Source organism: Populus euphratica, unplaced genomic scaffold (genome assembly GCF_000495115.2).
Source record: "Populus euphratica unplaced genomic scaffold, PopEup_1.0 scaffold1337.1, whole genome shotgun sequence".
NCBI classification, from domain to species: Eukaryota; Viridiplantae; Streptophyta; class Magnoliopsida; order Malpighiales; family Salicaceae; genus Populus; species Populus euphratica.
The window spans coordinates 14,797-28,399 of NW_011501226.1; the positions used below are offsets into that span (position 1 = coordinate 14,797).

The 13,603-nt window shown below is 35.9% G+C and overlaps 1 protein-coding gene and 1 long non-coding RNA gene across 3 annotated transcripts; both read left to right on the top strand.

Moving 5' to 3' along the window:
• Window positions 1-2,064: 2,064 nt before the first annotated feature.
• On the top strand, window positions 2,065-11,866 carry LOC105117489 (endoplasmic reticulum metallopeptidase 1-like). 2 transcript variants are annotated; one of them, XM_011015159.1, is made up of 22 exons: window positions 2,065-2,410; window positions 2,520-2,605; window positions 2,720-2,821; window positions 2,900-2,998; window positions 3,494-3,600; window positions 3,675-3,775; window positions 4,038-4,125; window positions 4,529-4,617; window positions 4,865-5,004; window positions 5,113-5,275; window positions 5,483-5,618; window positions 5,774-5,870; window positions 6,217-6,346; window positions 7,441-7,500; window positions 7,605-7,723; window positions 8,653-8,777; window positions 9,383-9,607; window positions 9,812-9,972; window positions 10,456-10,619; window positions 11,246-11,328; window positions 11,406-11,491; window positions 11,592-11,866. In XM_011015159.1, exons 1-22 carry the CDS (start codon window positions 2,204-2,206, stop codon window positions 11,733-11,735), a joined length of 2,712 nt encoding a protein of 903 aa, XP_011013461.1. In that variant the 5' UTR covers window positions 2,065-2,203; the 3' UTR covers window positions 11,736-11,866. The 2 variants fall into 2 exon arrangements, with proteins under 2 accessions (XP_011013461.1, XP_011013462.1); XM_011015160.1 differs by lacking the exon at window positions 2,900-2,998.
• A 310-nt stretch (window positions 11,867-12,176) lies between these two features.
• On the top strand, window positions 12,177-12,882 carry LOC105117491 (uncharacterized). Its single transcript, XR_840763.1, has 2 exons — window positions 12,177-12,424; window positions 12,603-12,882. It is a non-coding gene; the product is annotated as an uncharacterized LOC105117491 (long non-coding RNA).
• Window positions 12,883-13,603: the final 721 nt, after the last annotated feature.

The following is a 13,603-nucleotide window of genomic DNA, read 5'->3' on the forward strand; positions in this document are numbered from 1 at the left end:
TTGAAAACATAGGTCCCCCTTTCTATTGTAGACTTATTGAGCTCTTGTTTCCATTTGTTTGTCCGACTCGTCCTCTTGAAACAAAATATGCTCCACGTGCTATACTTCCTATCCTCTTGGTGAAGAGATCTTTGGTTCCTTATGGGGCCTTTTCTTGCTGCATTGAGTATTGTCTTTTATTATTATTTTAAAAGAAAAACTCAAAAGATTTGGTTTTGTTCATAAAAACTGAAACTTCCAATGCAATTAGCAAATTCTCATAAAAGATTTTTTTTTTTGAAGTTTTTATGATATACCCCTTTGGGTTTTGGTTCACTATGGACCCTTATGTGCACTTCATACACTTCTTGCCCCTAGTGTGGTATGCAAAAATATGTCAAGTTTAGATTTGATTTGGTTTTCTCCAATTAATGGATTCATCTCCTTAGTCATGCGTAAAAAAAGTTTGTTTAAGTAAAAGATTTCAAATGTTATGAGATCATGCGTTTTATGAAGAAAGGTGCTTTATAGAGAAAATTCATGGCCAAACTTTATTTTATTAATTGGCAGATTATAGAATACATCAAGCGTAATATTTCCTTACAGAGTCAAAATTCAATGGCTTAACTAGATCTTCTCCATCCATTCTAGATAACAACAAAGCTCCTCCCGAGAATGCTTTCTTCACCATGTAAGGGCCCTCATAGTTCGGTGCCTATTTACTTCAATCTTCTTCTGGTAAAGGCATTATTTTCTTTAGTACAAGATCTCCTTCGTGGAATCCTCGAGGTCGAACCTTTTTGTTGTATGATTTGGCCATCCTTCTTTGGTAGAGTTGATGATGATAGATTGCGGTTATCCTCTTTTCACTAATCAAATTCAGTTGTTTATATCTAATTTTTGCCCATTTTACCTCTTCCAGCTTAGAGTCTACCAGTACTCTCAATGAGGGGATTTCCACTTCTAAAGGCATAACTGCCTCCATTCCATATACCAACATGTATGGGGTTGCTCTTGTCGAGGTTCGGATTGCGGTGCGATATGCTTAAAGGGCAAATGACAACATCTCATGCCAATCCTTATAGGTAACTACCATCTTCTGAATAATCTTTTTGATACTCTTGTTAGCAGTTTCTACCGCATCATTCATCTTTGGTTTATACGGTGAAGAGTTGGAATACTTGATTTTCCATTTAACACAGAGTTCTATTATCATCTTGCCATTGAAATTCTGGGCATTATCAGTTATAATCTTTTCTGGTGGACTATATTAACAAATCAAATCTCTCTTGATAAATTTCTTCACTATCATTATACACTGCCCATCTCTTGTCTTTGGAGTTACAATGATGTTATTATCTTATATCAGTTAAAAGGTAAATGCTTTATACATTTATATAACATAAATGTCATTTTTTTTTGTCGAAAGACTTATTTTTAATGATAAAATCTAATGTATAATAGAATTCGTGTAAAGTAAGATAATATCTACCGAGGCTCACTTTATATAACTATAAACATATATCATTTTCGATATCATTTATTAGAACGTTAATCATATTGTGCTATCCAAGCTCCTCGCACGAGGCGTTATGATATTATTACTATTATATACTGGCTAAGAGACGAGGCTAAACCCATATCAGCTTATACCTCATGGAGTGTCTGCCATGTTGTATGGAGACATGCCACCATAGTAATTAATATATACTAATTTATTAGAAAAAATCAACATGCATACGAAGCTTTGTGCGAGAAATTCTCACATACTTACAATCCGAATGTCCAGCCCTCACTGTAAAGCCTTTGCCCTCCCCGGGAGCGTGGTTGCAAGCTTGCAACATGTAATTTGGGTTTTGGCTCTAAGGTGAACGAAAGGGAAGCAACCCGCAATTTGCATATCAACCTTCAAGGAAAGGTGGCACGAGATACCTCCGTTTCGAGTCCATTTACTTATTAAGGCCCAAACAAACTAGACAAGCTTAGCTTCGGCTCAGAAGAAGAAGTAGCCCACCCACCCAAGCGTGAACTGGAGGGAGAGGAGAGGGAGTTCTTTAAATCGACTGCCACTTGAGACACCGATACAAAACTCGGCGCCCACACTCTTCTGAGCTGAAAATTTCAACGCATTCTTCTTCTACTCTCCCTCCAATATACTATATAATATTTCCCGTTCCAATCTTGGAAATTGAAAAGAAAAAAGAAAAAACAGAGAGACCCAGAAATGGCGTCGTGGCTGAGCTCAAGAGACGTATCTGGATTCAAATTCATCTTCTTTCTAGCCATTATCTACACTATCATATCGCTTATTGTTCACTCCGTACTTCACATGAAATTCATTACGCCCCTCTCGATCGACGCCCCCCCCGATCGCTTCTCCGAGGCCAGAGCCATCCACCATATTGCAGTTCTAACCAAAGACGATCGTCAAGTCAGTCCCGCCCTCATTTCTGTGCTTGCATGTCCCTCTTGTTTTGTTACGGAGTTTTCAACTTTCTTATTTATTTATTCATTGGCTTTTAATGTTGATAAATTAAAAGGAAGGGCGTCCTGGATTAAGAAAAGCCGCAACGTATATTAAAGAGCAGTTAGAAATGCTGAAGGAGAGAGCTGAATCCAATATCAGGTTGTTATTCTCTCTTCAGTAATGCTGGTGGTATGACTGGCCGTTTAAGTGATAATTTTTATTTTTAGTTATGATTTTGGTTTATTACTTTATTTAATTTTTATTTATTTGCAGGATTGAGGTTGAGGAGACCACTGTTAATGGTTCCTTCAATATGATATTTCTAGGCCACAGCATATCTTTTGCTTATAGAGACCATATAAATATCGTTGCCAGGTAATTTCTTTACTCCTTGCTCAAATGGTATTGCCTTTTCAAGTTTGTGCTCATGTGCTGACGTTCGATTTGTGCTAGAATCATCGGGGAACGGGATGTGTTTTTTCCCTTGCTTACTGGGACCTCTATTTTTATATGGAACTCCCCTGAAAGCATGATCAAAGATTTCACTTGGAGGTGAGATACATCCTCTAAGAAAGGATGTGTCTTCCAGTTTGAAAGGAATGGACTTCGCACCTTCGTCAAGAAATTGTGGCCTCTGACTTGTTACATATAAGCTATTCAGCACATGAAATTTTAACTGCATTCTGAAGTATCGTATGAAACTTTATTGTTCACTGCTCGAACAAAAGCTAGGAAGCTGAATCCTGTGAAGGGAAAATGTTGAACCATTTCTTTTTTACCTTAGAAAAAATATTAAGAAAGGTATTACATTACATTTTAGAGGGAAGCTCTAAGTGATGTATAGGAAACGACCAATGAGGAAATGGTGCCTTATTGGATTAGGAGATCAATGATAGTAGATTGTGTCATATAAATTCTTTGCGCTTTTATCTTGCATGTGCAGTATTATAATTGGTTATAATGTATGCCTTTTTAGATAATAAAGAGTGTATTTTTATCTTAGATTTTTGGAAAACAACATTTGGACTAACTTCTACTTGATAACAGGATATCATCAGCTGATTTGCAAGAAACTGACCCATCTGTATTAATTAATGGCCATTTTGATAGTCCTCTCGGTTCACCAGGAGCTGGTGATTGTGGTTCATGCGTTGGTGAGTACATTGTATCTCGTAACCACTTGGACTGCCTTTAAGACGTTAGTTTACATGTTTTCATTGTTTTGCAGCATCAATGCTGGAATTAGCTAGAGTTACGGTAGAATCTGGATGGATCCCCCCCCGTCCAATTATTTTTCTTTTTAATGGCGCAGAAGAACTTTTTATGCTGGTATAGTATCTGTTTGTAAGCAATATTATTATTTGAGTATTTTTGTTAAAAGAAAACATTTGTTGTGTTGCCATTTCCATCGTGGACAAGTCATATTTATGAACATACTGAATGCAGCTTTCTTTGTCCTACCTTGTTGGACAACCGCAACAAATTCCTTGCATTCAAAACACATTTAGTGGACCATTATTTATCAAGTTATTTTCTATTTAACTTCTCTCACTTTAATCTTAAAAGTGTTTGGTTGATTATGATGTCTCAGGGTTCACATGGCTTCATGACGACACATAAATGGCGTGATTCAGTTGGAGCTTCTATAAACTTGGAAGCATCTGGGACTGCTGGTCCTGGTAGGATATGATCCAATTCCAATGTTACTTTTTCTCAACCTTTTTAGAATGCATATGGAACATTGACTCAATGATTTGGGGAAAAGGGAACTGGATTTAGAGCAGAAAACAGAAAGCAGCCTGTGATCTGCAGAACATGCAACTTTTTTCCTATATCATGATTGATCCAGGGGGAAGCCTCTTAAAGTTAGCTCAACATGCATTCACATTATATCAGAATAAATGTACCATGTTCTCGACATCACTCACTTCCAAAGCTGCCAGATATGAAAATATAAGAAATGAATTAAAATATTATTTGTTGGTAGTTGGGAACATAAGTTTTTGACTTTCTTTAATGATTCAGAGTTCCGTGTAATGGTCCTGCTGCTCTATGCTGATGTGAATACTGTTGTATTAACAGATTTAGTCTGCCAATCTGGACCTGGGTCTTGGCCTTCTCAAGTATATGCAGAGTCTGCAGTATATCCCATGGCACATAGTGCTGCTCAGGTTTTCTTTTATTTTTCTTGTTTTATAAATTTAACTTCAACACATTCTGATGAGTATTTTATTTTGTGGTTACTTGTAAGGAAACAAAGAAACAAATATTTTTTGCTTGATTTTGTTTCATATTCACCTGGGCCACTTTAAAATTCTCCTGACATATATGTGTGGTTTATTCCAATACCCATCTGCTGTGCATGTCCTCTCTTTGCATTAATTATTTCAGTTCTAAATGATCTATTTCTCTATGTAGGACATCTTTCCTGTGATTCCTGGAGATACAGATTACAGAATATTTTCCCAAGATCATGGAAACATTCCAAGCCTTGATATCATCTTTCTTCTTGGTGGTTATTACTACCATACATCCTTTGATACATTGGACAAATTACTGTATGCTCTACATCTGCTATTTTGGTATATAAATATACATCATTGGAATTCTTTTGTCGCGTTATTCTTAAGTGCATCCTCTGATGCATTTGAATGTACTCATACCAGACCTGGGAGCATTCAAGCTCGTGGAGAAAATTTGCTTAGCATACTCAAAGCTTTCACAAATTCTTCCAAGCTACAAAGTGCTCGAGAAAGAGAATCTAAAGCCACAACCAATGACTACAAGGATGAGAGGGCTGTTTTCTTTGATTACTTATCATGGTTCCTTGTACGCCGCAAAGTTTATGACATCTTCTCTATCCAATGTTTCATTATTCTTTCTTAAATTTTATCACATTTATGACTCACTATATGACTTGAACCGAGTGTAGGAGTGTATCTCGTGTTTGCTAGAAAATTGATAAGAGCGGTTTGGATTGCACCGACATCTCTTTTCTAATTTTGGTCATCTTTTTGCTTTTTTTTTTTTTTTCAGATTTTCTATTCAAGAAGGGTAGCTGTGGTACTCCATAGTATTCCCATCGCCATCTTTTTTGTAATGCCATTCCTTTTGCATTTTTGGGATTCTAGGTCACGTTCATGTTTTGCAATCTTCTATGATTTTGTGAAAGGTTGATTCTCTACTGCTGATTTTTATTTGAATTTTTTCTTCTGAATCTCCATGCTCTGATACCCCACTCCCACCTCCACATTGATAAGTTAATAAACACAAGACATGCAGATTGAAGATTTTGTTGATAATACTCAGATCCTGTTTACTTTCCAGGACTGCTTTTCCATGCTGCCGGGATTATACTGGCAATTATTTTCCCGATTATCCTTTCTATTTTGCAACTGTTCTTCTCTAGTTATGCTTTGGGCTGGTGAGTTTGTTCCTCTGGTTCTTTTGATTTATTCTCCCTGGTATTTTGAATGGGAAAAGGTTCACAAGGTGTGAGCGTGGTGTCTGCTTTAACTGTGGCTCATGGTTTTTCTCAGTAGTTTCATTGTATTCAACAACAAGATGAACTTCAATTGGATGATGATGTTATAATGATGAACTTCACTGGGACACCATAAATCTCTTCTGTATCTTAGGAGTAGCTGTAGCTTCAACTGTGAGAGGAGGGGTGTGTGTGTGTGTGTGTGTGAGAGAGAGAGAGAGAGAGAGAGAGATGATGTTGTTACTGTTGGTCATGGTTCACATTGACATGCAAGATTCAAATGCAGGTTTGCACATCCATACCTGGCATTCTTGATGTTCATCCCCTGCTCACTTGTTGGTTTGCTAATTCCAAGAACTGTTTGGGGTTGTTTCCCCCTCTCTCAAGATGTTTCAGTTATCAAGAAATCAGAGGAGGTACAATTACATAGAAAATATTTTTTTGAGAAATCACTTACCCAGGCCATGCTTTTTACATTTTCTTTAATCACATGGCTAGAAGTGTTCGCAAATCAGGATTTCTTTGAATTTGTACATCCTAGGTAATAATATTCATATGGAACATCTTTGGTTACTGATAATAATGAGTATACATGCCATTTAATATGGTGTTCAAGTCGTGCTGCATTTTACTGACTTCACCAATGAGATGAAATTTCAAAATAATTGATTCAAATGCAAGTCTGCATTAGAATATGAGGAAACAATATAGAAAACCAATTTATTAGGAATTGAAAACCGATAGACAAACATGATCATAAGATGGGTTGCTTGTATAAATGGGGCAAGATGTCCTCTAGTTGCCAAGGATGACAAACCTTCGATATGCATGGCATTTAGTAGAGTTCGGTGACCAATTTTTGGTCAGTCTTTACTTTGATTACTATATTGTTGAGCTTCTCCTTTAATAGGGCCTTATTGAAAAGCAAAGCATTAATTGTAATAGCAGACCTAATTAGGATATTTGATAATTGTGAAAATAACCAATTGCTGAAAACTATCTTCTTGAATTACGTCAGCTACTTCATATGGATGGTGGACATGTTCACTTCTCTCTCATAAAAAATTTTCTTCTTTCCTTCCTATGTTTACAATATGCTATTGCTTGGCACAATGTAAAGGTAAACCTTTTGGCTTGCGACCTCAAGGTTGCTGTTTTGAGCCTTGAGATCAGCAAGCAACTCCATGTTAAAAGGTAGAAGGGTGAGATTGCCTCCAAGTTCTCTTTTGAAGACTCCCCTTCAGGGGTCCAAATTGCCAAAGATAAATTTTCCATAAAATATGCAATTCCACCACAACTGTTAGTGACTTGATTCATTGGACTCTTTGACTTGTGTTGTGCGGCTAATCCTAATTTTTTTCTACATCCCTTTTAAATTGTTTGGTAGCACTATGCCTTTCTTGCAGTTTGATGGAGTTTCACATGCATCGCCTGGGTGTTTTAAATCTAGTCTAGTTGCATCATCCATCACAGAAGCTAGCAGATATCTGAAATGAAGTATATTTTGCAGGCACTAGCTGAAGAAGCAAGATTTTGGGGAGCATTTGGATTTTATGCTTGCTTAACTTCAGTATGTAATCGCTATTTTTAGTTTACTATTTTAGAAAAAATCCACATGCCTTCTAGATTTTGATAGTTTCTAAAGTTTTCAACGGCTAACTATAGTAAAGACAGGCTTATCTTGTAGCTGGGCTCAGTGGAGGGTTTTTGACGTTTTCTGTGTCTGCATCTATGCTTCCAGCATGGATCTTCTTTTCCCTATCTATCAAGTCCAGTGATCATCAATCACCAAGGTACTGGTTTCGATGGATCACAATCAGATTCCTTCTTGTGAATGTTGGCTGGAATTTTCTTCTCAAGTGGTTATTATATTGAAGTTGCATGTGTTGCATTGCTGGTTTGTGATGTTGTGCATGGAGACTTCTATTTTAGTGTCTCTTAGAACTGCTTTATAATGCTATCTTTGCTATAAATAGTTGAAGCATGCTGCAAAATATCTGCTGTTCAGTGATTTGTGTCTATTTATATATCCCATATACGGGAGCTGTTATCCTTTAGTGACTTTTTAATGAACTTTAATACACTGAAGTTCTTGTTGCCTCAAAATATCTACACTGGCTGATTTTCCGCCTTTCAAGTATGCTGGACTTCCATTTTAGTGTTCTTATAGCATCATTTTGGAGCCTTCCTTGAAAGATAGGTGTTGACTTGCAATGTCTTTTAGATTTCTTCAAGACATGTCATGTTGCACTCTGACACAGCAGCTGCCATTAAGCTGTCCTTACATTGAATTTGCTATTTCTGAATATTTTCAAGAACCACTCCTTGTGATCCTCTTAATAGACTGTTGAAATGCATCTTATGTTTTTTTCTGCTGCACATGGTTTCGGACTGTTGTTAATTGGATCCAAAGCACAGCTTGTTGTCTTAGCTAATTCTGGAACATTTTGAGAGATCACAATTTTTTCGTGCACTTTCTTATTTTTTTAAGTGTTTTCATTCTTTTCTTTTTTCTTCTTGTTTACGAGGAGACTTGAAACAGTCTTGCAGGAGATGTGGGTGATAGCGCCAAATGGAACATAGATTGTTGTCTCTTTGCTCTTTTTTCTCGCATTAAAGTCCTTTTTCTTCTTCTGCATTTTAGTCACTTTCTAATTGAAGAAAGGTGGCAAATGGTAGCCAAAAAAACAGAAGTGGTTATGACTGATGCTCTTTCTTTCAGGTCAGCAGTTTTTTATGTAATACCTCTAATTCCATGTCTTGCATACTCGGTATATTTTGGGGGGTTTCTTACCCAATTTTTGATTGAGAAGATGGGCATGATGGGTGTCGTCCCACCTCCCTATGGTTAGTATTCCTAAACTATTTTTTCTGATGCTGTTTATATCAATTGGATTTTTTCTGGTTGTTCTTCTGATTGTGAGACGGGCATCAATATATGTTCATTTCTGTACTTTAACTGGAAAATTGAATTTTGTATAAATAATATTGTCAGCAAGTGTTTTTTTCCCTTACAGTGCTGGTTGTTGATAACTTTTGGACAGGTGTAGAGGAAAAAAAAAAAGAATTGGAGTATCAGATACTTCCAACCGATTCTTATATGAATTATCCTTTCTATTTGTTTTTTATCTGAGGTGCAAATGTTAAAAATACTTGATATGATGTCTCATTTTATTGGATCGACTTTATATAGACCACCTTCATTATGTGTCATATGGTGGTATTTTCAACTTTGACATGGCTAAAAGAGGATGATTCACTTATGTCCCTTTCAAAGTTCTGCTTGTACTCTTCTCTCGATGACTTTCAAGTATGCTATAGGATAGATATCTATTTCTAGTAGTCAATATTCTACAGAACCATTATGATTGTTTTGTACAGTTATAACCGAGCAATTGATTATATGCTCTGAAGTAAAGTGTGGATTATGATTACCAGATCCCTTCTTGCAGGCTATTATGTTCCTGATGTTGTAGTGGCAGCATCAGTTGGGGTTGTAACTGGTTGGTGTGTGGGCCCACTAATACCTGTTTGTAGTCATTGGTTAGCTCGGTCTTCGATCTTGCAGCTCCTGTCGCATATTAGTGTACTTGCTCTGGCTCTCTCATCTCAATTTTTTCCATACAGCAATGCCGCACCAAAGAGGGTTGTTTTTCAGCATACACTTGCTACTACAGGTATGAAGAAGATTGCACTTGATACTTAAAGCCTTTTAAAACTCTAGCTAGTTATAACTGCTAGAAAGATTTTGCATTGATGTGTGAATTATGAACACAGTTCAATTATTAGTTCTGTTATGGGCTTCTTTATTTGTTCTGATTTTAGGCCCCCTTTCTCAGCCATCTTGTCTGAAAACTTCTTTTGCTTCTGTGGATTGACAGATGTAAATAGGATTGTGGACTCCAGCTATGAATTTTCTGTTGTAGATTCCAATTCTTTATTGTTTCTTTTCAAATATGCTCCTGAAGTGGCAAAGGAATTGCATATTGGCCAAGAGTTATCTTTTGAAACTGCTAATATGTCTCACCGAGAGACTTGGATGGTAAGCAAATTTCGCATTTAATATCAGCTGCTAATGCTACGTCAAATCTATGATTTGAGGTGGCTCTTTTGCCTTGTCTAGACGTAACAAGTTATATAACTCACAATCACAACAGATGGCTGGTTTCTCGTGTCAGTATTTGAATCACAAGTACCTGCCCTTAGGCAACATTCCCTTTTTTATTGAAATCTGGAAGCACGTGATAATTTTCTTTCAATTTGTTAATCTTTCCTCTCTCCCCAACCTGGTCATTTTCCATAACAGCCTCATTTAAAGAGAGGGGGGAGGGGCGTTGATTTCCTGTGGTGTGCCAGGTTTTCTCATCTTTCAATGAAGTGGTAGATTTAGTTTTAGTGCCCGTGAAGGGCAAGTTACTTCATCTTGAATTATATGTTCTAAAGTGGTTGCAAATCAATCAAATTCATTGATAAACCTTATTTTGTGTAACTTTCTTTCTGTTTTTTTATATAATTTATTTGGCAGGGAATTTTTCCAGTGCCCTTCTTGTTTTCTCAAAGCTTAAAGTTCCCAGCAAGGAGTGATGGCATTTTGAAACGCTATAGATATTTCCCCCACTTATCTAATTACAAGCCACATAGCGTTTCCAGCGACAAATCTCGGAGAGTTTACTTGGAATTTTATTTGGGGTGAGTAGAATGTACTGTTGATCTGCATGGAAGTGCATGAAAACTTGTCTTGTGCTTAAAAAATATGCTTCTTTGAGTTTTTTGCATCCTCGGTTTGGAGGGATATGATACAGGAATACTCAGTTCAACTGTCAGCTCATGCAAGAAACTGTTGGAGCATTTTCTGACAGTAGTGCACAATGTTGCTAGGGGAGGAATTCAAACCTGGATTATTCCAGGTGAGGGTGTGCTGTCTAGCTCAGCTAAACCCACATGCCTTGAACCATAGGATGATGTTAGAAGATTGTGGTATTACTTTAACAAGATTATTGCTCTGTTTAATGAGCGAACTGTCCACATGCTTCTTGCCTGATTAATTATAAATCTATCATTCATATACATATATCGTGGAAAATATGTGTACTTACTTTTAGAAGTTTGTATTTTCAATGGATAATTGGTAGATGTTCTATAGATCCAAGACACGGCAAAAAATGAAATATCAACACCGGGAATGCTATTTGACTGCACAGGAGAGAAACAACTAAGAAAAACTCTTAATTTTAATTCGCTTGGAATACTTGTGTGCATATGTTATATCATCAAACATAGATATCGTTTTAATCTTCATACGCTGTGTCTTTTAGTGACTTGGAGGAGGTTTGGGTAGCAGTCCTTAACATAACCGGTCCTTTATCAAGCTGGTCATTTGCAGACAATTTGCTTTCAGGTACGAAATTTTAAGATTCCACTTGTCTCTGAGTATTTTGCTCTGTTGTGTAATTAATCACTCTGGAAATCGGGCAGTTCCTGAGACAATTGATGGCGGTCCACCATCCTACATAATAAGACTTAGTGGAAACAGCCAACGAAATTGGACTTTCTGGTTAGAGGTAAAGTTCTGTCCTTGATTAGCTTAGTCTACGAGGATGATTCTTTCTAGACATAGTTCAGTTTTGTTAAAGAGTTATAAATTCTCTTTGGAAAGTACAGGCTAGCAGTTCTGATGATTTAAGGGTGGAAGTTGCTGTGGTAGACCAAGTTTTAGACGATGAAGCAAGGAGGTTGAAGGGCCTTTTCCCAGACTGGGCTGATGTCATTGCCTATTCTTCCTTCATGTCCAGCTACATTTTCTGACTGCCAATGCATAAACTTGCCCAAACATTGGCTTGAAAATTATTTAGACCCAGATGAGACTCATGGGAAATGTAATTCAGTTTGCATACTTTTTTGAAGCTTAATTTAAATTGTTTCATTGTTCAGTTTTGGAACTGCAAAGATTACAAAGTGGCATGAGTCTGACAATAATCCTAAAGCCAGTAAATATATGCACCAACATGAGTAGAATCTGCTTCAAGTGGTTTCAGGTTCTGCAACTTGAGCCTCTGCCACTTGGTAAAAATAGAAAATTAAATACCTAGCTCCCAAAAATTAAGTCAGGCCCACGATTATTGTTAAACCCCGCGCCGCTCCTGGTCAGGTATCTACTAGGGAGCTGAAAAGGGCATCCCAGTAATTATGTGATGTCCATCTTCCCATTAAAGTCAGGGTGTGCAAACCCTAAACCCTATATGCGTTGCTGCGGAAGATGTTATTAAAGGCTCTCCGCCCCTCTCTGCAAAATCATGATTTTATTCTTTCATTTCGATATCTTTTGTTTCACGTTTATACAAATCTCTCTATTTCGAAAGGGAGAAGGTGCTGTGATGATGAGACTATAATCTCGTTAATCTGATTTAACCATGAGGAAAAACCCTCTAATCCATTCTTCGCTGTCTGAGCACCTTCTCTTTCTTTCCTAATTTTTCTTCTTCATTTTTTTCTTGGTAAGAAATCTTTTCCTGTGTTGCTTTTTTTAAAAAAACAAAAAACAAAAATCTCACGATGGATCTTTCTTGCTTTTTGGTTGAGTTTGGAGTTAGAATCCTCCATCATGTGGAAGCTTAGTGTCTTAACAGATGGGGTAATCGTATCTATTTATCAATGGATGTGTTCATGTTACAGGAAATGTAGAAATGTCCACAAGGAAGGGGATTGGCTGACCCGATAAGATGTTATCTTGAGTGGTAACTGTAGAATTTCTTAAAGATAGAAGTTCTAGGTTATTGTATGAGCAATTCATGATGGGATGGGCGTATAGTTCCAAAATTGTCTCCCCACAAATCAAAGTAATGGATTCACAGGCAAAGGAAATTCTTATGGGTAGGTGTTCATATAAACAGTGAAAAAGATTGATATATTATTTTAAATACTTGGTTAACAAATTAATGGTGGTTCAAACGGAGCTCGAGGGTTCGAAAGCGGACTACACACTCAGAAAAGATAAGAAAAATAAATGTTTTTTTAATTACATTAGATTTTTATTTGATTTTATTTTTTTTAGTGTTGAATTTAATTATTATTTTTATTTAGATAATAATATAAATTATATTTTAAAATTTCATCTAACTATATAATTTTTTAATATAATATTAAAGTTTCAATTACCGAGTTTAAATCTTACTATTTTTATTTATTTAGTAAAAATCAATTATAAATTTTAATACTAGTTTGTATAAATTTTAATCTCAAAGAATATTGAAATTTTACTTTAATTAGACCTTTCTCCTTAACTTCAATTATGAAATATTTTCATACTTTAATTTTGAAATATTTTCATACAGGATTAGAATTATTTTTTTGACAAACAAACTAATAATTTAAAATATTGAGTTTAGATGATTTTTTAACAAATAAGAATAGTTAGATATTATTTCATGAGTTAGGCCTTGTTTGTTTACTAAAAATAATTTTTTTTAAGTGAATTTTTAGGAAAGTGAATTTCAAGAAATTAAATTATTTTCTAATGTTTGGTATTGTAATGAAAAATAAATTAAAATTTTTTTTTTAGTGTTTGGTTATGTTATGAAAAATAAGCTGGAAAATAACTTATTAATGTTTTATTTTTCTAAGTTTATTAAATCTTTCAAATTAAAAAATTGAATGAGAATAAAATTGAAAAAAAA

Excerpts from the sequence above, each read along its gene's own strand:
- LOC105117489 (XM_011015159.1), top strand. The coding sequence starts at position 2,204 with ATGGCGTCGTGGCTGAGCTCAAGAGACGTATCTGGATTCAAATTCATC. Across the intron at positions 4,618-4,864 it reads TGGCACATAGTGCTGCTCAG|GACATCTTTCCTGTGATTCC; the intron begins GTTTTCTTTTAT and ends TTCTCTATGTAG. Across the intron at positions 5,619-5,773 it reads CTTCTATGATTTTGTGAAAG|GACTGCTTTTCCATGCTGCC; the intron begins GTTGATTCTCTA and ends TTTACTTTCCAG.